This window comes from Grus americana, chromosome 1 (genome assembly GCF_028858705.1).
Source record: "Grus americana isolate bGruAme1 chromosome 1, bGruAme1.mat, whole genome shotgun sequence".
Lineage (NCBI taxonomy): Eukaryota > Metazoa > Chordata > Aves > Gruiformes > Gruidae > Grus > Grus americana.
This window is the reverse complement of record NC_072852.1, coordinates 69,247,033-69,270,986: the sequence shown is the minus strand read 5'-3', so window position 1 is coordinate 69,270,986 and position 23,954 is coordinate 69,247,033. Positions and strand designations below refer to the sequence as shown.

General features: G+C 45.0%; 1 protein-coding gene across 1 annotated transcript in view; it reads left to right on the top strand.

The window, feature by feature from the left end:
* The window catches only part of CACNA2D4 (calcium voltage-gated channel auxiliary subunit alpha2delta 4), a 130,958-nt gene that overhangs the window by 32,826 nt on the left and 74,178 nt on the right, over nucleotides 1-23,954 (top strand). The window contains 13 exon segments of the mRNA XM_054816835.1: nucleotides 780-858; nucleotides 2,931-3,064; nucleotides 4,836-4,853; nucleotides 6,070-6,147; nucleotides 7,120-7,200; nucleotides 9,863-9,937; nucleotides 11,353-11,439; nucleotides 14,989-15,060; nucleotides 19,236-19,297; nucleotides 19,985-20,052; nucleotides 20,191-20,236; nucleotides 21,710-21,807; nucleotides 23,603-23,696. Coding sequence (XP_054672810.1) covers nucleotides 780-858; nucleotides 2,931-3,064; nucleotides 4,836-4,853; nucleotides 6,070-6,147; nucleotides 7,120-7,200; nucleotides 9,863-9,937; nucleotides 11,353-11,439; nucleotides 14,989-15,060; nucleotides 19,236-19,297; nucleotides 19,985-20,052; nucleotides 20,191-20,236; nucleotides 21,710-21,807; nucleotides 23,603-23,696 — 992 coding nt within the window.

Here is a 23,954-nt window from a genome sequence, read left to right as displayed (position 1 = left end):
TTTTAAAATTAAAAAAAAAAACACTTATGTAAAGAATTTTAATCCTCTCCAGGACTGTTCATAATTGGCCCTGTTTGGGAAAATGTTTGGCTCTTACCAGTTTTTATGGTGGTCAGGGGAATGGCCCAGACAACCTCCCTAGGTGCCTTCCAGCCCTGTTTACTTTGAGGTCTGTGATTACAGGCTTGTACTAGCAAGAGCAGACTGTGAAAGTGGAATAGACCACAGCTCATCCTAAACCCTCCTGATTTATTTGTTTACCTCATCCCAGCTAGCAGCAATGCACAAAGGGAGAGAAGCAGTCTACTGAGAGGCCAGAGCATGGGGCTGTTAAAGCACTTTATTTCAGGATTGGCTCTTTCGTTGTTGGTCAAACACAAGAGAAATGGTGAAGCTTTCTCTAAATGATTCATGCGGCCAGCTGTTCCCCTGGGTAAAGGATTCTGGTGAGCTATAAACCTCTCTGCATGTGGTTGCTGAGTGCCTGGCAGAGCTGCTATCATAAAATCAAATAGAATTTGCACTTCTGCCTTGTTATTCAGATGATCCCGGGTGTTACTTGGCTTTCTGAGCTTATTGTAATTGGAAATGAAGTTCCAGTCCACAAAATGTGAAACAAATGGAGCAAGAGGTTCCTGTCTCTGTTTGAAAGCAGAGCTATTGCTCTGCGCCTCAAACAGACACTCACATCAGCGTATAGCAGGATGCCAAACCTCAGCCATTTGGATTTGGTAGCACATTACAGCCTAATTCTTCTATCTTTGCGTTCTTGTTCCCAGGTCCGGGTTTTCACTTACCTCATTGGACGGGAGGTCACTTTTGCCCCCAACGTGAAATGGATCGCCTGCAACAACAAAGGTGCTCTCTGGGAATGGTTCCCCAACCCCCATCACAGAGGTCACGCGTGCACTGCAGCCATGGGGCCCTGGACCCCTCTAAGGCTTCCCCGCTACAGCTGGGGCCCATGAACCCTTGGTTGGAAGACAACCTAGGGAAAAAGCAGACCCTGCTAGTCCATGTGAAGTGTGCCTGTGTCCAACTAACACAAGTCCTCCGTGCTGAGCCACCACATTTTCCTGTCATGGTGCCAAGGGACACTATGACCGAGATTCGTGTTGGCTGTAGTCCACCTAAGTCCCTGTGCTTATTGTGTCCCAGTTGCTGGCTTTTGACAATCTGTCTAAAACTCAGTCAGCAAGCCTGACGTCTTTCGGCTGAGATGTAAAACAAACATCTCTTCTTTAAAGATTTTACAGCATTTTTCACAACGTCTGCAGGTTAACCCTTGTATCCTGGCCAAATTCTTTGTGTGCCAGTGGTTTCACTGAGGTACCAGAATAGCTTGTTAATCCCACCCCAAAACCAATATTCTCTCTAGCTGGCATGAAATGGTATGAATGGGAAAATCTATTCAGAGTAGGTGAGTCACCTCTATGTATTTGGGGCCAATTAAAAAGTCCAGTTAGCCCTATCAAAGTCTGCAAGGGTAAAGGAATAGAGGAAAAGTAAAAAATCTTCCCTGTTTGGGCATAACTTGGCCTCAGTGTGTCTGGAGACAGTCAGCAGTGCCTGCTACATCAGTATCCTGCTTAAACAAGGAAAGGAAGGGAGGGCTGAAGCTGGGGGCTGACTAGCTAGGTATATTGACTCATTTTCTGTCTGAGCAGCGGCTCCAGCAGACTATGAAACACATGGGTGCATTTGCTACTGAAAATAATTGTCAGACAAGAGCTGTTGGCCTGCAGAATGTCTGTGAGCTGGGGATGTTCAAGGCTCAAACATTCATTTATTAGCACTATGAATCACACATAATGTTTTCAGGGTTTGTTAGGTGAAAAAAAACCCACCCTGGATTTCAGATTGCATATTCAGCCATAAGATTAGTGACAGAGAATTCATGGTGATGTTGGTTCACCACAGAATGTGAGAATGGATTCTCCTGAATAACCAAACAGAGAACAAAAATATGCTCTTTGCACTTGAATTCTCACTTACCAAGCTTGAGATCTGCAGAAGGCTCACTGATTTTGGTTCTTCCATTTCAACACATTGTATAGCTCTTGCAGTCCTTGTTTTCAAGCACATTAAATCTGTTTCCACATCACAAAGCTTATCAGATCATGAGCCCTTTCACACGGCAGTGTTTTCCTAGTGACAACAAAAGTTTTCCATCTATCTGACATACTCTGTCCCACACCAAGTACAACCAATCAGTTCCACGTGGTGAGAAGCAGGACAAGAGTCCTCATGACATTACACTGTGTTAGCATTTCTAACCAGTTAAACAGCTAGTTTTGAGGATCTTTTGAAAACTTGAAGACATTCTTCCCCTGTAGTCCTTGTTCTAGTGTTAGACTGTCATGGGTCCATCTGCAGGGACAAAGCTCTGGAAATAGGTAACTTGCACTTTTATGTTCTGTTTCCAATGGGTAGATAGAAGTGGTCACCATCCTTGGATGTAAAGCTAGGCATACTGAAGAGTATAGTGCTGGGAAAAATCTGGAAGAGAAGTTGGGAGTTTGGGCTTAATATAAAATTGGGCAGGGTACGCGGGTAGCCTGGTGGAACACTTTGCGTATGTTTGGCCTTCAGGACCAAAAGCAGCCTGATTATTAGACAGTTTTGCCAAAGCAGCTCTTTATATCGGTTTGGTATGATTCTAGTTATATCAAGACTCTGGTCTTGAGCATTGGTCCAGTATTTTGAGAACAACAGAGCCAGTGCCTTGAAACTCTAGATTTGCACAGAAATGTGTGTCCACAGAAGCTTGTGGATACAAGGCATGTCAAGGCACTTTTTGTAAAGAGCAGATAAACTGTCTGGATAGATATAGTCTTTGACATCTAGATTTCTAGCTTTGCACAGACACTCATTTAAAAATACGGAAGTCACGTTAGCAGAGTGACTCACATCTCTGTTTCTCTATGAAGGCTACTACACTCAGATCTCCACGCTGGCAGATGTCCAGGAGAACGTGATGGAGTACCTGCATGTGCTCAGCCGTCCCATGGTCATCAACCATGACCATGACATTATTTGGACTGAAGCCTACATGGACAGTGCGGTAAGGACCTACAGCACAAGTCTTTACTCAGCAAACAGTAGGGCCTATGGGCCAAACTGGCAAAGGTGTTAGACACCCACCTATGTTAGGTATATAACTTGTCCCAGCTTCCCATCTAAGTATCTTATGTGTATCAGAATCTAAATAAAGTCTTGAAATTTATGTAAAACCAAGAGTTGGTTGATTGATAGAAATTACTGGTCTCTGGGTCTGCTGAGACAGACAATATTTCTTTTCTGCTCACTCCTGGAGTTGAGATGTGTATGCAGACTCAGGTCTGAATCTGCAGTGACCCAGGAGCCCAGGACTAATCACACAGGCACAGCATGACTTAAGTAGTGCTTCTGTGAAAGCAGGTTACCTCCTAAAGGATTATTCACAGGAAAGATTATTTACAGCTCAGGATACGGGTCACAGAGATTTATTTCCTCTAGCCCAGTAGCTAACCACAGACTGCTTGCCACTCAGAGATACAGATCTGAGTTTGGGAAGCAGGTTCAGTCTTTCATTCCTTGGGCACCGCAGCGGCCCTGTGCTCAGCCCTGTGGGTAAAGGACATATCGGACTTTCTGGGAGGGAAGCAAAGGACCAGGTGGTCAGGACTTCCGATGCCCCTTGCTTCATCTTGGGCCTGCCCTATGGGAAGACTTGAGACATTTGGACCATAAGCAGGTGCTACTGCAGTGTTGTGTTGCCAAGGCAGTGAAGGGAAGGACAAAGGAGTAGACCACCACTGAAGGAGCCTTCCCCTGCACTTTCCCAAACAGAAGACTTTCCTCAATCTCCATCTCCATCCCTTTTTACATTGCAGAAAGAGAAAGTTACAGTTCTTTTGGGGCACTCTGTGCTTTCAGGGAGACATAGGGTTATTTCCTACACTGGATTCTTCACCACAGAGAAGTGTCTGCATAATTTTGACAGCTAGAGCTGACCTCTTCCTGATTCCCCTCTTCCAGAAACAAACCTCAGGTCTCAGGACTGTTTATATTATCTGAGGTGAAAAATTTTCTAGAAACATTGAGAATGTTTCTGTACACAGTCCCAATGTGGGACTGAAGTTACTGACTCCAGTCTGGCCAGCAGCAGCTTTATGGTGTCTGCCACAGCCCTGAAGGAGCTGGGGACAACCCACAGCTTTCAGGTTTAAGATCCACAGTGAGACACCTGAAGTCTCTGTGTATTGGAGTCAAACTAGAGGTACTGAGCTTAGCTTTGTAGCAGGGAACATGGAAGCCCAGGTCACACGTGGCATTGCTTGATGCTGTGCTCAGTCAAGACTACACAAACCCCAAGAAATACCTCCAAGGCAGCCAGGCTCGCACCATCATGGTGCATAGGTGTTATGCTTTTGTGGGATGGGACTGTCCCCCACCTCTGCGCTGTGGCTGACCATTGAGGCTGCAGCTGTGGCACGCTAGATCTGTGAGGGTGATGTGGGGATGTCTTCTGCTGCAGGAGCTGTGCCAAGTGAGAGCTGGGGACATGGTACTTGAATGTACTAAGCAAAATCTCCAGAAATGCTACTAACTACCCAGGAAGTTTATTCTAACAGCAGGCATGCCGTCCCTGGCACTGGTGTATGGTGTCACACTTCCCAAGGCAGCCACGGGGATTTGTTCACTGCTCTTCTTGCTGCATCTCTTTTCTCACCCCTTGGCTCAGCTTGCCATTCACTTCCCCCACCCCAACTTTTGATTCAACCTTTGATTCATCTTTGATTCATCCCTCCGTTCATGTATTCATTCATCTGTTCATCCATGTCTCTCACTAGCTGCCACAGTCTGAGGAGGTAACTGCACCCCTGTGTTTTGTGAGCGTGCTGTTTCCCTTGTGCCAGTTGGTGTGTCAGTGCCAGCACTCACAGCCACAGCTGGCCTGTACATCTGGGGGGTGGGGGGCTGCTGGATGTACTGGAGAGCTGTGCTGTTGGTTCAGAGTAGGTAGGGGTGTCTGTGTTGTGCAGTAGCTTAGTTCACCGGATCTCTTTTTCCATATGTCCAGTGAGTGCCGGAGAAGTTTATTTGCTGTGTGTTAGTGTGAGTGTTCCTGTGAATGGCAATTTTCCACAAAGAGTCATCCAGACCAGTAACTCAAGATACCAGGCTCAAATCTCCATCAAGCAACTGCATAGATTATTGACTGGCTTCTAGTGTGTACAGTAATGGAGACAGAAGGTCATTTCTTGCCTTGCTACTTACTTGACCAAATGAGAGGTGGAAAGGAGAGAGTACTGGCATCAAGGGATTAGGTCCTTGTTATAGCTAGGCATGTGTGGGAGGCTCCTTTGCATGTGTCTTGCCTGTTTTACGTCCTTTCTTGCGTGTTTTCAGAACATCTGTCTTCTGCAGTACTGGCAGCCTGTTACCCCATTACGCGTGCATGTACTGTATCCCCTGTAGAGATAGCTCACCATGTTGTATCTGTTTGGATCATGATTTTGTCTCTGTTTTTCCTAAGCTTAGATGCTTGAGTAACAAGTATATATAAGCAGGCTCTGTGTGTATTTGTGCCTTTAAATATTTGCCTGTGGTGTTTCTCATTCGTGGTATTCATCTGTTTGCAGTATAGATGATATCTTGTTTGTGATTTTGCTCATATTTGTGTTGCTTTTCTCTATTCTGTGCTTTTTGTGTTGGTGGTTTTTACACTTGTTGCATAAGTGCTCATGTCTACGTTCCCAATGCGTGGTGGGTATAAATTGTGCCACCACTTCTACAGGTTTCTGTATCTTCATTAAAACAGCTCTTTAATGTCTCCTGCTTCAACACATTTCACTGGCTTTCATCCCATCCTCATCACCCCACACGAGCAAGCATCCATCCTACGATCCTCTTGGATACAGAGTGTTGAAAAGTGCTGCCATCTGTTTTTAGAGGGGTGTGGGAGGCAAGGAGGTGGCTAATTGTAATCAACATCTGGGGTCCTTGGGAATTCCAGTGCCTTTTGTTCGGGTTATCTTCTGTGGTATTACATTTGCTAACACATTGCTCGTTGTTCTGTGGCAGCTCTTTGCATCTCAGGCTCAAAGTCTGTTGCTCATGACAACAGTGGCTATGCCAGTCTTCAGCAAAAAGAACGAGACGGTGAGTGCAACGCAGGCTTTGCTCTCCTTCCAGCCAGCAGAGGTGAAAGGATGCAGCGGACCTTTGCAGGGTTTTAAAGCCAATGGGTCTCTGAAAGAAGAGCCGGTCATAAGGAACTGCGGTAGACCTCTGGCAGAACATGCGGCTGATAATTTATCTGTCAAAATGATAGTCTGTCATTTCCTCTGAATACTATTTCTTAAAAATACCCCTTAAATACGACACTTCTCCCTGTTTTATCCCTTCCCTTTTCAAACCAAGCCTAATTCACAGACCCATAAAGTTTCAGGCTGGAAGAGATCATTACCTTGTCTAGTCTGTGCATTTTATTGCAGACTTTTACATGTCATATAGACGGTCCTTCATGAGCCCAATAACCTGTGTTTGGCAAAAGGGTCATTGACGAAAGGCATCCAGCCCTGAGCTCTCCATTGTGGTTTCTCACTCTCTGTTAAAAACTCGTGTCTAAATTCCACTTTCAATTTGTCTGGCCTCACCTTCCTGTCATAATGGCTTTCTCTGCTAGATTAAAAAGCCTATACCCTTTGGTATCTTCACCTGGGAAGCATCTTCTACACTGCAATAAAGTCAAACCTGTCTATCTTTTGGTAAGATAAAAAGGTTGAACAATTTAGATGTCTTTGATAAGGGCATTTCCTTTGGTTTTTTAAACCCTTTAGACACTCTTTTCCATACCTTTTCTAGTTTCTCAGCATCCTTTTAAAACAGCGGACAGTACCTTACCATTGCTGTACAAGGGATAAACTTCATCCAGGTCCTACAGACAACTGTCTGCCTTCTCCACCTGAGGCTGGCCTTAACCTGTATAAGCACAGCGCGGCAGTGGAAGCCTGTGTGTCATTTTTTCCATCGTGCTCCCCAGATCTTTATTAAACAACCAAAATAATGTGTATTCAGGTAGAAAGCTACCAAAGTTTTGCTTCTGAAAATGAATTCTCCTTTTTTTTTAAGCGATCTCATGGCATTCTCCTTGGTGTGGTGGGCTCTGATGTACCACTGAGGGAGTTACTAAAACTTGCTCCACGGTACAAGGTAAGACTGAGATAATGTAATTAGTTATTTTGCACAGCAAAGTCACTAGTCGTTCTTCCATGGGCATGACTGAAACATCATTCCTCTGCCTGTAGGAACAACTATGAGTGTAAAGCAAGAGATGGTGGATGTGGTGATGTGTGGTTTCTGCATAGCACATGGGAAATCATGCACTGCTGTAAGCAATTAGGCTGCTTGAGAAACACAAGGACTGGATGATCCAGTAGGCTGGCAACAGGTCATGCAGCCTTTGCATCTTGATGGTTACCAACTTAGATCCCTCAGAAATTATATGGATCTGACAGCCTATCTCAGAAGAATTAAAGTTTTATATCTAGTTCCCAGTGGACAAAAGCTGCCATGCTAGCTGGCAAAAAAATAAATAGTTTCATTGTCAATATTCTCAGCAGAAAAACCGAGGACTGAACGGACCACAGAGAGTCAACTTTTCTGTTATGTCTAAAGGTTCCTTTCTCCAGACCAGCATGAAGATTTCTTGGCAGGACAGTGTACAGGAAGTTGGCTCTCACTTGCTTGTGCTACACCTAGATAAAGTATTTCCCCGCCAGAATTGTTAGTCCAACAACTTTTCATTAGCTCTATGTTCAATATATCTAAAAAAAATGTTCATCTATGGGAAACACACACACCCCTCCAAGATGCACTGTTTAGTTTGGTTTCTGCTGTAAATTCTGTGCAGTGACCTTTTGCTCAATCAGTCTACACACTAGCAGACAGCAAGCAAATCTGAGGATCATAATGACATCAGGCAACTTGAGCCATCATTTACTGGATTACTGGAACAGGTTGCCCAGAGAGGTTGTGGAGGCCCCATCCCTGGAAGCGTTCAAGGCCAGGTTGGATGGGGCTTTGGGCAACGTAGTCTAGTGCAGGGTGTCCCTGCCCGCAGCAGGGGGGGTTGGAACTAGATGATCTTTGAGGTCCCTTCCAACCCAAACCATTCTGTGATTCTATAATTCTATGATCATTTCAAGTTTTCAATTTCTCTTAAATAACTATCAGACAACTACTAGCAGTTACATAATTGTCCAAAATCTGATTGCTGAAGCCTCACAGCACCGAAAGTGCTGTCAGAAGCTATGAATTTGTGTGGTGCTTCCAGACATGGATGCAGGGCAGACCATTCACATGCAGCTGGAGGAAATGATCCTTCAGGCAACCCAGGAACTATGAGTGTCAGGGTGCATGCACTCAGCATGTAAAAGCTAGCTGGCTTGGGTCTGGCGGAACCTTGTCTAGGAGCTTCAATTTTTATACACATTTATTTTCTCTATAAGACTAATACCTTTTCATCTTCCTCCCTCCATGTCACTCAAAGGCCATGTGTCACAATAATCTTTCTTCTGGGCCAAGGAGGCACACTGTTCTTTCCTCCAAGCAGTGCCAGGGAAGGAGGGAAAATTATTTGAAGGATTTCTTTACACCAGAGGCAAGACACAACTTCTATGAAGCTATTCCAACTCCAGACCAGTTTGGAAACCTAGGATCCTCAACTTGAAACCCCTGGCATATGGTTTACAAAGGACCAGTTCCAGAGTTACAGCCCTTGAGAGCTCATACATTTACGATTGCGCTTACTGGGCTGGGAAATTTCAGCTTTAATAGGCCACAAGGAAGTTTGCTGTAGTCCTGATCCAATGTCTTGGATTCATTCTTGCCATGCTGAGCTGAGCTCAGTGTGCTTTGCAAAAAACTGTTTCACGTAGAGAGAGTCCAAACTTTTGATCTGGGATGTGTGAAATACAGAATTCATTCCCTCCAAAAAGGCACAGACAGATTGTAAATTACTTACCTCCCCACATCCCTATTGTTATCCCTCCAGGATTGTCTCTATAGGAATATAAAGTTGCAACATTTTTTTTGAAGATAGAAACCTTAGCCATTCTTGTTTTCCTTGAGACACCTCTTGTTTTGGCAAGCACAAGCTATCAGTGGGTTTTTAGCAACTCAAGGTTTAGCTGGAATTTGTATTATATATGGGCTTGATCTGAGTAATTGCTCTCTCGGAAATCTCTTGCAGATCAGGTCAGCCAGTGTCTGCTCTGGTTAGATTATGCTATTCCTTAAAAAGCATTTTAAGACTACAGGCTTGTACAATTGGCCTAGGCTAGGTCTGGTCTTGCCAACACTGAAACATAATGCAGAGCTCCTCTGAAGACCAACCGGGTTTCCAGGGAAGCCATCTGTGAGATTCATACTCACTCGTTCATTCACCACTGAGCATACGTAGCGATGGGCATAGAGACCTGTCACCACGGCTTCTGTACTGTTTATGACATTCCCCGTCATTGCCCATTTTATATGCAGCACTGCTGTGCCTGCTTTGGAGAGCTTATTCTGCCTCTGGGTGGTAATTGTCCATGAGGACAATCAGACTCTAGGAGGGCCTCTTTTTTCTGAATGTGTACACAAATCAACTACCTGCCCATCCTGTTGTGCACCCAAGCGTAGTCAGCCTGCTCGAACAGAGCAGCCAGCGATCTGGAGATAAATGGTTTGGGATGGACCCTATTTTCTGCTGGTCAATACCTTTAAAAGGAAAATATTTCTGAATATTGGTGGTGCCAGGGTATCAGTGGTGCCCATTACACAGCAGTGTTTCTAGCTAAACCACTAATTACTCTAATGCCTCTTTCTCTAGCTGGGTGTCCATGGATATGCTTTTCTGAACACCAACAACGGCTACATCCTTTCACACCCAGACCTCCGTCCTTTGGTACGTATAGCTGTGACTTTGAGAACCTTTGCTTACTTGGAAACAATGGCTTTCAGGGATGCTCCTGATTTCCCATATTTTATTGAGCTGTGAAGGCTACCAGGCTCTGATATACAGGCACCCAGGAGCATGAGGGCCGGAGAAATCAATTCTACGTACACAGATGTATACATGCACACATGTGTGCATGACATGTAAGGTCGCTTGCCTGTCTGGTCTCCATAAGAGTGCACGCGAGGGCCGTACTTGCTGTACTGCGCATGCACGTGTATCTGCGTCCATGCAAGGCTTCAGTGCTGGGCTGAAGAAACAATTCCCCTCGCTCAGGCATATCTACTATGAGAAGATTCAGCATGAGTAGCACCTCAGTAATAGCTACCCAGCAGCTGTAGTGTTGGACATTTTGACAATCTGAGGCTAACAGGGTCCAATACCACAAATCTTAGTAACATGCCAACTCAGAGATAATTTAGAGACCAGTAGGCTGCAAAGACCTTCTGGGACTTGAGGGAGAGGACACAAGGACAATGTTTCTCCCTCACAGTGCCACCTGGAGCTTCAGACCACACATCTGTCTGCAAACACACAGCCGGCCTCGTTGCCCAGATACCCAAGCACGCAAGGATTTTACATTTTATACACATGCCTGCCGGCACAAATCCACCTGCGTGCAGCCAGAAGCGTTAGCGTGGTTACTGGCAAGAGCCAGTGCCACCGCAGGGCTTCACACCAGCTGTATTCAAAAAGGCAGCTTTGCACAGGGAGACCACAGGCATGGGTAGTTACTTCGCTAGGTGACGAGAAGGGACACGTCGTATTTCCAGGATGGGGCAAGGCAAAGCTAGGCAAGGGCACTGCTTTGCCACCTAAAATTGGTCTCTCTCAGTCTGCTTCACACCTTTTCCTTCACCCAGAAGATTGCAGGGAAATAGCTCTCTTGCATTAGTTAGCCCTAGGTGAAAAGCCTACCTTTTTGTCAGTGGAACCAAAGCCTAATTCCCATCAGAAAAGATCTGCTGGTATTACAGTGTTAACGGCATTATGCTCTTAGCTGTGGGAAAAACCTGATTTCCTGAAGTCAAGTGTATTGTACTGACCTATTTAGAAGAATATGCTCACAAAGGAGGCTGTAGCCTTTACCTGCAAGTTTACCTGTGTTCCTGCCTGCCCCTTGCTCCTGGATCAGCCTCTCCCACTTGAACCCTCCTAGCCCCACGCAGCCTGTGTAAAGAAATACATGGCATGGGACTAAGGTGGCACCTGCACCCAAATTATGCCTTCCTAGTCAGAGAAAAAATTAGATGCCCCTATTTTTCAAATTACATATCAATTCTTAAAGGGTTAGTTTAGGAAGTTATCTAGCCACTTACTTGGGTTGGTTTTTGTTTCTTGGTTTTTGTTTTAATAAACACCAGTATAAAGAAGGAAAGAAACTGAAGCCTAAGCCAAACTACAACAGCGTAGATCTCTCAGAAGTGGAATGGGAAGACCAGGATGAAATAGTGAGTACCAGAAAGTGAATTTTTTAGTCTTTTTTTTACCTCCTTCTTTCTATTACTTTGTGTGCCTGTATGGAAGGGGCAGGGGAGCAGGCAGGCACTCCTGTTTTGTTCTGTGCTGGACTGGCCCTGACTAAGAGAGGCTGGTGATCTACAAGAGGACAAGGATGATGCTCCCCTACAAAGTGCTTGTCTTCTTTCCCAGTATGATTTTTCCTTCTCATGGAACGGGAACAGAAAGCACTGGCAGGAGGAAGGAAGCACTTCAGAGGGTGCTCCAGGGAGCCAGTCTGTGTGTACATGGCCCAAATGCTGCCTTAATACAAAGCCAAGATAGCTTAGGAGTGTGGCGGTGCCCCTTAATGTTACCCGTACGTGTAGTATGCGAGATATAGCTGAAGCCACTCACCTAATGAGTTCTGAAACAAGGAAGAAAGTGAATTCAAAAAGAGACTAAAGCTTGCAGTCACTATTAATAATAGATGAAGAGGATAAGGGACTTAGACACTTGAGAAAAACAAGTTTCCAGAAACCACCTTATTGTACAGCTGTGGAGGCACTGAAAACAATAGCTGACCAGAGGGAAAAGATTAGAAAATACCTTTTCTACTGTCTTTCAAGCAAAATTATTTAAAAGTGATAAACAAGAAACAGCAGGCACCTTAACAGCTGCACATTGCACAACTAGGAATCCAGATATAATGAGAAGGTAGAGAGGTTTGTCTGTGGCTGGTTTTCTTTTACTCAGAAGAATTAGAAGAGAATAGATACTTAAGTTACTAAGATAAGAACTGAATTTGGAGTAAGATAGAATTAGCTGTGGGACACATGCTTCTGGATTACAGGGGAGAATGCTGAGGTAAACAGATCTGGTGCTATAGATATCCATTTAAACAAGTAGGACAACTGAACTGCCCAGCAAGAGGATCAAAGTAGCTACTGTCGCTAGTGCAGGCCAAGCACAAAGGACCAAACCAAAGGAACCTGGGAAGTGGAAAAGTGGCAAATTGAGAAAGGAAACACAGGGGGACTGGGTGTGAAACGTGGAAAGCGAGACAAAAATAAGAGGCTTTACATGCAGTAGAACCACCAAGATGCAGGTTGCCAATGGCTTTGTGTGGGTTTGCTGGTGTCTTCTAGAAGCTCTGCTCCCATTGTAGTTTTCTCTCTAACTGGAGCCACTTTTAGACCTGCTCCTCTTTACCCAGTTTGCTATTTAAAAAAAAATAAAAAAAAATCCAAGAAATGAGAGAACTTCACTTTGCTGTCATATTTATTTAGCGAGCAGGTTCCTGTCTGACCAAATAACATTGATACCTGAATGCTAATATGATGCAAAGTGTAAGGTTTCTGTCCATAGGCAATCAGAGTAAAATTATCCAGTGAAAAAAAATGTTAAAAGAGGCATGAAAAACAAAACCACTTTGTGTTCCTGTACTGCATCTTTCAGAAGAAAGAAAGGTTGCAGTCACTGAGGGTACAGAGACATTCAGTGACGTGAACGATATCTGCAGTGTGACTTCAGCAAGTCTAGATACTCTCAAGATACACCCACTGCAGCAGAAAGCTGCCAACATTTCAACACTCAGATTTGCAGCTACAGTATTAGATCAATGACAGACTCAACATCAGTTGCAGTATAATCTCAGCAACACTGATAAGCAGCAAATTCAGACTGGAAAAATATGCCCAAGTGCTAATGATGTGTAATACAGCCAGCTGCTAAAAAGAAATCTAGGGGAGGGAAGATGGCACCGTCTGGAAAATACCAATTGATGCAAAATAGTACTGCAGCTGGGCAACAAGGAAGTTTGGGCTCGCATGTAAAGCAACACAGGGATATTCTCAGTGTGAAGGGAAAAGGGAAGGGTCGAGGGATCCTGCCCAGCAGTCTAGGCGCTGTCCCCCAAACATTTTCCCCAGACTTGACAGAACCACTGAAGAAGAAATTAGCCTGCAAGGATGCTGAAACTGAGTGGCAAAACACCTAGATGTTGTGATACCCCTCAGGTAAACTGTAAGTCTGTGTTGGTTTGAAACTACACAAGCAGACAGGGAAAAGGAGTCAGCAGCACTCACTGCCAGTGATGGGGACGGCACAGACTCGTTGCCCTGGAGCAGCAGAGTTTGCTCTTTGGGGTGTCGGGAACAAGTGGTTCAGCATGCACCAGACAACCCCTCCGTCCAAACCTTGCTACATGTTGAAAAAAATGGGGGCCAGCTGTTGCCAGAAGTGTCCTGCCTAAAAAGGATTGGGACTCCCTGACACCAGGACTGTACTTGACTTCTCAATGCAAGAAAGGCTATTGAGAAAAAGCAGCGAGCCCAGATTGTGGCACCAACCTACAGCCACTGTCACCTGGGCTGGGCACAGGACAAGTAGCCTGCGTCCAGACCAGCTGGAGCTGAGGAGATCCAAGGAGATCTCAGATATCCATTGATTTATTTTTCTCCACTACCTTATGGGGCAACGAGAGATGCCTAACCGTCAAGAAGATACGGATGAAGCATCGATATCTGAACTAAACCCAGAACCCATAGAAAATGCTGCAGGCTGCCAGACCAGAATAGAGAGTATGCCGTGGCTCTGGCAGGAGGTCAAATGCTCGTAGCCAAAAAGGAGTAATCGTACCAGTCAGTGTTGTTTTGATTTCCAAGACGTGGGCCTTGGGAAACACGAGTTTTATATTCTAAGTCTGTAAATAACCCACATCAAACAGCCATAATAAACAGACCTGTGGCCTTGTAAAGCAAATGCAGTTGATACTGGCCAGCACCTGAATGGAGGCCTGTCTCTGGAAGTAAGGAAGCAATTTGTGTGAATGAATAAGTTACTTCCCACCTTTTTTTTCTGTCCAGGCTGAAGCAATAGGCTGATATGCTCTGGCAGGCTGGACATAAAGTCAAAGCCTCTGCACTAGTGGAAAAATTCCCTGGCTCTTTCTTGCAAGAGGCTGGGAGTCACTGTGAAAATTACATTTTGCCTTTGGAACCTGGACTGTATAAAGTGGTCTTCTCACTGCCTACCCTGCTATCATACAGTCTTGCTTTGCTGTGTTAAACAGCTGCTTTGCTGCACCTCAGAAGTGGTGCTGAATACAGCCTATAATTTATAAATCGGTTTAAAAAAATGTCTAAGAGCTTTGGAATCGGTCTGGGGGTGTTAGTGGGTTTCTCAGGTGTCTCCTCTTCCAGGCTCTCAAAGCACCATGCTAATGACTTTCTGGCTGCCAAATGGTGAAGTCTGAAACTTGGACTGGCAATTTCATAGCTTCCAGATCCTTTCTTTCACTAAAAAGAAATATCAACAAGCTTTCAGCATAAGCCATCATTATTCTGTGTCACTTATCAGCTCGACTGAACAAGGATTCTGACCACTGAGAACAGGTTCTCAGTTTAAAAGAAGAAAGAAAGAGCTGGGGGGGTGGGGGGCATGACACACCAACCAGTCACTTTTCTGCCAGCCCCTGTACGTTAATGGCAAGTGGCTCTTATTAATTCCTCTCCTGCCCTGCCTGGAGACACTAATACTAATCTTGTTCACCTCTGCAGCTGAGAACTGCCATGATAAATGGGGAAACGGGCTACCTCTCTATGGATGTGAAGGTTCCTGTGGATAAAGGGGTAAGAAATTATCCTTCTGTTCAGGTCGCACAAGAGAGGGGATAGGAAATGGATGCTGAAGAACCACAAAGGATGTGGTTTTAATGCTCAGCATTTCTGAGTGTGAGGATTTTATTGTCTCACCACATATATAACACATGTGCTAAAGACATAAAATAGAGCATCGTTAGAAGTGCTCTTTATACCTACTGACATTCTGCTCTTAGAAAGGTATTGGAAATACCTCACAGCTCCCTACTTTGTCTAGGCAAAGCCAAAAAAGCATGTTGTTCATTGTTTATAGGGCTGTGAAATGAATTGGAGATCTTCAAGAGTTTAGAATGGGGAAGACTATACTGAGCTGACCTAGACAGAAAGAGGTTTTAAGACTATTTTGCAAGTCCCTTTCCCTACCTAAAAACACTCGTGAAAACTTTGTCCCTCACTCTGACAGAATGTGATTTCCTTTATCCAGGTCCAGGATTAAATTTCTGTGCAAATATTTACAGATATTTTATGAAAAGTCCTTGTGAAATGGAGACTTTTGAACATTCCCTACCAGCTCTAATGTAGGGTTATACATCGTCCCTTGGAATCAGTAAAAAATTGTCTTGTGCATTTACGTTCACTGGTACTTTTTCATTCAGGTTTATTTAACTCTCCTAAAGATTTTGGCTTTCATCATTTCCTGTTAGGAAGTATTCCAGAGTCCTGCAAGTTACACTGCCCAGAAGTCTTCCATATTTCAGGAAAATTTTCCATCTTTTATAGCAAGCATTTTTTTTTCAGCGATCAGGCTGGCTGAACTGCTCCCATGCTAAGCTACAGTCACCACCAATTCCATAAACCAACTGCTCACAGCCACTGCTGAAATTATGCCATTTCCTAATGAAGACACCACTCAGTTTCCTCTGAATGGTTGTACTGCTGCATCCTGTAACTAAATTCTCTTTCTCTACTCTTGGTGTTTGCAACTACCAGGTACCTGTCACCGGCTTTGCCCTTCCCCTCTCAGGCATTGCCAAAATCTGCATTTGAAATACCTGCACACTTTTCAGTCCAAGCAGTGCAGCAATTATTTTTGTTCCTTTTGTCTCTTGTATCATTTCTAGTACGCAAGTACCAGGGCTTTACTGAATTATTTGAGTATTGTGTTCCTGTTGCTCTGTAGAGAACATCTATTCTCTGCAATAGGATATTTCTGAACAGGGAGCCCCAAATCTCCTTTCTGCTGTCCCTTCAATTTTTTCTTCTTCCCACAGCTACACCAGAACAGCTGCCTTGGTTTCCGTATTTCTTAGCTATTTTTTTCCAGTTGCCATTTTTCCACATGAATCCCACTCCTTTTTGTCCAGTCTTTCTAATTTTTAGGGCTGTTGGGACTTTTTCTCAGTATGCAGAGAAATGTTGCTTTATTTTGTCTTACAGATCACTGTACATTAAGGCTCCTAAGAGAGAGCCTGTCTGTTCCTCTCTCTTTTTTCCTCAATGCCTTGTTGTTTACTGTTTCTTTCTGTTTACAGTACTGCAGCTGGTTCTCACTCCACGTCTCATTTAAGCCCACTTTAACTGATTCTTTAGAATAAAATTTCATGAGAAGCTGTTTCAAGTGCTTTATATAAACCCAGATACATTGCACGTCCTTTATTCCCTTCATCCATTACCTTTGTTATTCTGTCAGAAAAGCAATCAGGGTTTTCCAGCAAGATCTATTCTTTGTAAGTCTCGATTACTTATTTTGCTAGCTTAACCTCTTTCTCTGTCTCTGTGCACCCTCAATAACATTTCTTCTGAGTCATCCAAAGGTACCTTTTTAGTTCAATATTTTAGGGACATCTTTCTGCTCCCCTACTCAGGGAAAAAAGACCACGAAAAGAAGCCTTGGTAAGAGATACTACCTGTTGTATTCTGCAACTCTGCAAGTGTGATGAAGCATAATAGGAGACTGAAGCTGAGTATGTGACAATTTTACGATTATCAGAATACACATGGAGCAAGGACCAGAAGTGAAACTTAGCAATTCCTATTTGAACTCTGTTAGCTGATGAAGCAGAGCAGCATTGAAACAAAGAAAGTGCTGACAGAGCCCTGAAACAAAGAGAATGAGGCAGTCAGACAGCAGAGAGAAGGGCTGAGTGAAGGGGATAGAAATTATTCTGTCAGCCACATAAACGTTGATTCCCCAGGTTGATCTCAGGAAGGTATTGAGAGCAGAGTGAGATAGGGAGGGAAAAATAAGGACCAAAGGCATAAGGCTGTTGTTAGAGAGATCTAGTGGCAAAAATGCCTTTGCTTGCAGCTAGGGTACCAAAGGGTTGTGACTATGAAAGCAAAGGAGCAAGGACATGGGTAGGAGCTGTGGCAAACACTGATAATAGATTAGCCAGGACTGGCTGCCTAGTACAGTGGCAATAGCAAAACTGGAAACACATGTGTTCCCAGACCGCAGGTGCTGGTAGTCAGCCATCCTATCACTGTGCCAACATGCCCGTGTTCTTCTCTTCTCCCTTGCTCTGCGCTATGTAGCAAACTCCTGCCTGATCCTCCTCAGCCCCGCTTGGCTCAAGGGCGCCTCTGTTTCTCTTCCTTCCCACGCATAAGTGGTGAGACATCCAGCTGTCTCGGGGAGGGCTGGCCAGCCATCCCCTCCCCTGCCCGAACAGAGGGTTGTCCTCCCTCCCACAAGGTACAAGCGCCAAGTGACTGTGTGCGGGGTGGTCAGGGAAGAAAGGATGAGCAAAACAAGCCCTTCTGAAGGAAAGGGTCTCAGAGTAGTGGTGCCCCAGGCCATTTTCTACTGCATCCTTTCCCCCAGGGGCAGGCCTACAAGCCCAGGTCTCCTTTTTCCCCATGCCTCCCTGCTCCACCATCAGATCAGACTGGCAAGGAAATGGAGGCTTAATACCTCTTGTACCTTCCCCACAGCCACCAAAACGACACCATACCATGTTCCTTGGGGGTATCGCAGCACTTTTGGAACATCTTGGCTCAGGAAAAGACTCGGACCCTGTTGCTCAGCAGTACATAATTGCCATGCATGGAGAGAGAGGGGAGGGAAGGGGTTGAGCCGTCTGCCACCTCCTCCTCACCTAACAACAGCCCCCAGCCCCATCAGCCCATCTGCTGTGTGCACAAACTCGGGGTGCAATGTGGCACTGGCGCTGGCTCACCCTTTGTGCCTCGCTCCGCTTCTACTGCTGCACGGCTTGAGCAGGTTAGAGCAGGCGTGACTTTCCCTGGGGAACACTGAGTTTTCTGTGCTCATTCCCTGTCTCCCACACACATCCTCTCACCTCATTTTCAGACCGGGGCTGGGATTTTAAATATATTAGGGTTCATATATTGGCATAAGGGTCAGATAGAAATTTTCCAAAAACTTCTTCTCCTTTGGAAAAGAGTTCCACTGAAATCAACACTTTCCTACAGGAAAAGGCCAGTCTGGCAAAGAGCTGAGGTTCTGAAGCAGCTTTCAATAACCTGAAATGTCTTCAGTTGAAATGTCAGTCTGAAAAAAATATTTTCATGTGAATCAAAACGGCTTGGATTTGAATCAGCACTTTTGTTTAATTTGAAAATGTAAATTGTTTCTTTTACTGATGTTTTTTAACAAAATTAGAATATGTTAATGTTTTGTCCCAGTTTGGCATGAAAGCAAATGTCAGCAATCTCAGCATTTCCCACAGGAGTGGGGAGACTTACACCCGGCTGCCAACCCACAGTAGGTTTGCCATCCTGTCTCTCCTCCAACCCCACCTCCCCTTCCTACCTGCCCCACTGAGCCCCCCCCTCCTGCTTGGGATGATGATGATGATGTGCAAAGCCATCAAGGTTGCTCTACACAGCAAAAGAGCGGCAGGGCCCCAGCGCTTTGGCTTGGAGGGTGCGAGAGAGGGGGCAGCTTTCCCCCGCCCCTTCCTGCAGCCTGTGCAGGAGCCCTAGAGCAAAGAAAGGTTTAACTGAAGCCCTAGATGGAAAGACAGAGTGGCTGCCTGGATCCTGAAAGTCACAAGTTGCTGAATATGCTGAATACTGCACATTCATCCCTGCCTCCAGCCAGCCCTAGCAGGGTGTGAAGTGTTGGTAATGATCAACTGCTTTTGCTGAGCCTTGGGGACGTATATCCCAGGACCCCATCATCACTATGCTCTTGGTCTGTCAGATGGTCTCTCACTTTCTTATTCATGCTCTTATTCCAGAAACGAGTTCTCTTCCTCACCAATGATTATTTCTTCACGGACATCAGTGGCACACCCTTCAGGTGAGCAAGGACTCACGTGACACCGATATGGTGTATCAGAAGTCTGCCATCAGGGACAGTAAATTGGTCCCCTTTCTTTATGAAACTCACTATGACTCATGAGTAGAGCAGTGTGAATAACTGAGTTCTTTGTTCCTGTAGCCATTAAAATACTGTTTGGGGTCAACTCAAAAGGAATATTATGATTTATCTGAAGTTCAGAGTCTAAAAGCTATACCTTAGGTGAAGGATGTTGTTTCATTTCAGAGAAATGAGACATCTTCAATTTTCAGTTCCACTGAATATGTTTTATTTTCTGGTGTATGGCTCTAAACAAAACATTGCTATAAACTGAAAATTATAAAACATCACAGAAGAAATCAAGCACAAATTTATTTTGTGTTTGTTCCCCAGCTGAAGTGGTTTGAAATTGGTACAGATTTGAGAAATGTTATTGCTGACCTGCACCTACAATGTTGGCCAAAAAAATTGTCACCAAAAATGCCTCATAGCTCTACAGATAGGTTCCTCAGACTCTTGTGCTGAAATCGGATCTCACTTAATCCTCTTTTGATGATGTTCTTTTCTTTAATAGCTGTGGAGGGAGTTAATGTCTTTAAGGGTTGTAATTGCAGGGAACGCAGTGTCATGTTTAGGGATTACACCTCTCCTTGCTTACAAGCCCTCTATTTGCCTTCCTGCCTGCAGCCTGGGTGTTGTGCTGTCCAGGGGACACGGGGAGTACATTCTGCTGGGGAACACTTCAGTGGAAGAAGGTAGGTTAATCTGAAACAGCCACACTGTTGTAAGGGACAAGGCAGCTACTTTGAACTTCACTGCTTCGCTTCTCCTTCACAGCCTCTATCAGCCTGTCTGCTACCTAACTAAATACTCTGTGTATTGTCTGGTTTCAGGTTTGCACGACCTGCTCCAGCCAGACTTGTCTTTAGCAAATGAATGGTAAGTGGAGGAAATCCTGTCAGTGACATAGGACTTTGTCATGAGATTTTGGCAAAGTTCCCAGCGATTTGGCTTGAGTTCACCGCCCTCTGTGGCCTACAGAAAAAGCAGTGCTGTTCAGGGGCTGTACCTGCAAAGACCAGATTGTCTCCAGTCAGTTCAGTTCCACCTCTTCCTTGGGAGATCTCACCAAGGCCTAGCATATCCCTCTGCTAAGAAACATCTCATGAGATTTATCCTTAGTCTTCTGTGCTCAGACTCATTTTGTTCCTCCTCATGTTGCTCAGAATTGTGCTATAAAACCTACAGTATGTCAGACCTGTCACGAAATTTTGTTGCAAGCTTGGCAAGAGATTGAAATGCTTTTTTAAATCCTAGCTTATTTTTGGTTGGCATTCTTCTGAACTGAGCCTAGACCTAATTTCTAGTGAACGTGGAGGTGATTTATGACCCCTGTTTCAATAGCAAACATAATTTATGGTTTTGCTTGGTTTGGATGTGAAACAAGGTGAAGCATGGCACTTTCCATTTATTGCTGTGAGGTTTGGGATTTTCATGAACCCAACATTCAGTTACACTCAGGCACATGAACCCAGCCTGTATCAAAGCCAAAATAACTATATTCAAGAAGCCCTGCAGCCCTTCACACCTCTCATTACACTGTCAAGTTTCATAGGCAGCGCATTTGAGACACAAGCAGTGACTTCTCCTGCTTCTACTCCTAACTTGGCGTATCAGCTTACCACACTTTACATATTCATTTCTCTTAGACTTCTCTCATAAATCACTCCTTTCAGCCCCTTTATGAGTTGTAAATCTCTCTTATAACCCCTTCCTCTCCCTTCTCCTGACAATGAAGCGGTCAAAATTGGAAGCAGGATTAGAAGACTGGTTATTTTTATAATACAGAGCATTTGTAATACATTCTCCCTCTTCTCCCCAAATTGTGTCCTAAGGCTCCTGCAGCTGTGTCCCTTTGGGACAGCTTTTGTTGCCACCATATCACACTGCAAGATGATTCCTCATCTCACACTTTGTTTCTCTGCCTCTTGCTTTTTCTGCTCCCAGCCTGGTCTTACTCACATTGCACATGACCCTCTGCTTTTCAGGTCTCTCCATCACGTTGTTACTGTTTATTTAGACACAGGTACACATCTTTTACACAACATATAATACAGATAACTGCTGGAAGGATTTGGGACTGGTGTGTTGCATTGTGAGCTTATGCTGGAGAACATAACAGCAGCCCTACTAAGTGCAGCAGTTGGATTAATTGGTGTTTGGTTTATTGGTAGGGTTTGACTTACAGCTACATTGCTCAATTTTGAGTGGGCATGGCATGCAGCAGCAGCAAAATCTTTGCAGCCCAAGCTTTCTCGCTGAATTTTTGTTTGCAGTTATTATTTTCCAGGAGCATTTCCTTGACTGTGGTTTCTCTTTGCCCTTGCTGGCTTCTTCTCCCCTCCCCACCAGGATTTACTGCATCACTGACATTGACCCGGACCACCGGAAGCTCAGCCAGCTGGAGGCTGTGATCCGTTTTCTCACTGGAGAGGAACCTGACCTGGAATGTGAGTCCCAGGCACTGAAGGGCCCTGCTGGGGTTACCTGTACCCATCATGGGGAGAGGGGACTGTGACAAATTGATTGGTGTCAGACTGAGCTCCTGTGGCACCTGCTCACCCAGGCAGGACTGAACTCAAGCCCAACTTAATTCACATGTGGAAATGAGCTGAGGATCCACTTCCTTGTCTCTGTCAGAGGATTATTTTTTTTCCATTTCAAAGCCGTCACATAAGTCAGCCTTACTGAAGGTCTCAGCATAAGAAATACTGAAAGATGAAAGGCTTGAATGGAGCCTGGTGGGGGCTGCACACCATGTTGAAGACAGACTGACCAGCTGGGCTAGACAGGGTGATGGCAGGAGGAGCCAGGAAAGCTGCTGTGACTACTTGGCTCCCCAGGACCCCAGCCAGCATCTTCTGAGGGCTGCACTGTGCCATCTAGACAGATGGGTTCTTTCAGAACAAGGATAATTAATTTTGTTTTCCAAACAGAATTGGTAACTGATTTGGGGAAAAAAATGTTACAGAATGATTATCTTTCCTGCTCCCCCTGCTGCTCATCCCTTGCACCAGGTCCCATTCTCCAAGCGTTGTGTAGCCACACAAGCAGCTGATAGAGCACCACTACGGAGTGGGATCTCTGTCGGGGGGCAGAGGCGGGAAGCTGTGCACGGGAGCTCCCTACAGCAATTTAGCTTTAGGATGTCCTTCAGCCCACCACACACTCCACGGCTTCAGCCCCCCCAGTTGTGCCAAGTACAAGCTTTTGCATGTAATGCTCCACCCGAAAGGCACAAACCTTTGGCACAAGGATAGGAGTCTCTTCAAACTAAAAACAAATGTAATTCCATAATTGTTCCTCTCTTGAACAGTGTGAGCAGACCCTCCTGGCTGTGTTTGGAGGATGCTGAAAAGAGATGTATGAGTTGAAGAGGCCAGGGAGGAGGAGGAAATTTTCAGGAGAGCTGACTGTGAGAAACACGCAGATTTGGAAGTGCTGTGAAGGAAAAATGAATAGGATTTGGACACATCCTAGACATGTGGGGCCTGAGGAGGGAAAGATCTGCTGGTGAGATCTGGTTTTGAGGTCTGAATGACAGCAAGGATGGAGAAATGGATTCTGACAACTGTGACAAAGAAAGGAGAAAGTTGGAAGAATTTGGGAGAAAATATTAGGGGAGACCTGGGACCTCAACACAGTAAGTGGAGGCAGAAACACTGAAAGGGAGGGGCTGGCTCCCTGTACACCAGCACTGAAAGGGGCATATCTGCAATATAATAGCCATCACATTCTCACAGCACGACATGAATGCAGGCAGGGCAATACAGAAACGAAACAGGTCAAATAAATGGGATCTTAGAGTATGCCATTTAGCACATGGCATATTTCAACCTTCCTGAACACGTCCCAGTCCCAGTCCAGGCTGGGCTAGACTGGTAGCCTAGACTGGCTTGAGCATCTGGGGGGAGCCAGGACAGGGCAACATTTTTCTGAGATTTACAGGAAGGACAGAGGGGTAACAGAGAAGCCAATGAAGACAAGGACAGAGTAGAAGCCATGAAGAAGTCACTAGGGGCTTTGAAGAAGCTTCTAGAGTAGAACAGGGTGTCTGGTGTCCTTCTACAGGAAACCTAGAAGCTCTCTGCCATCCAGGTTGGTAGTTCCTGTTCTCAGCCCTGCAAGGGAAGGCCTGGTTTTGTGCTATGTTGCTTCACTGTCCTGGACCAGGCAAATGCTCCATAATAAGGAACTCTCTAAGACATCTAGGGATGTCTGATTCTTGTTCTCTCTTCCTCTTAGGTGATGAGGAGTTGGTCCAGGAAGTGCTGTTTGATGCAGTGGTCACTGCACCCATGGAAGCCTACTGGACAACACTAGCCCTCAATATGTCTATGTAAGTGTATGAGAAATAATTATGAGTAAAACACCATTGAAGATGCATCTCCAGATGCTGTGGCCTTATGCAGTGCCTGAAACAGTCACAGATTCTTGCACAGCATATAAAAAAATTTAGAAATAGCTCCAAAAGCTGATAGAAATAGCTCCGTAACTTTAGAAATAACTCAAAAAGCATCTATCAGGAGTGGACTCCAGCAGATTGGGCCTTCTCAGGGGAGCCTTTAGTTTGGTGAGTTCGCCTGAATATCACTGG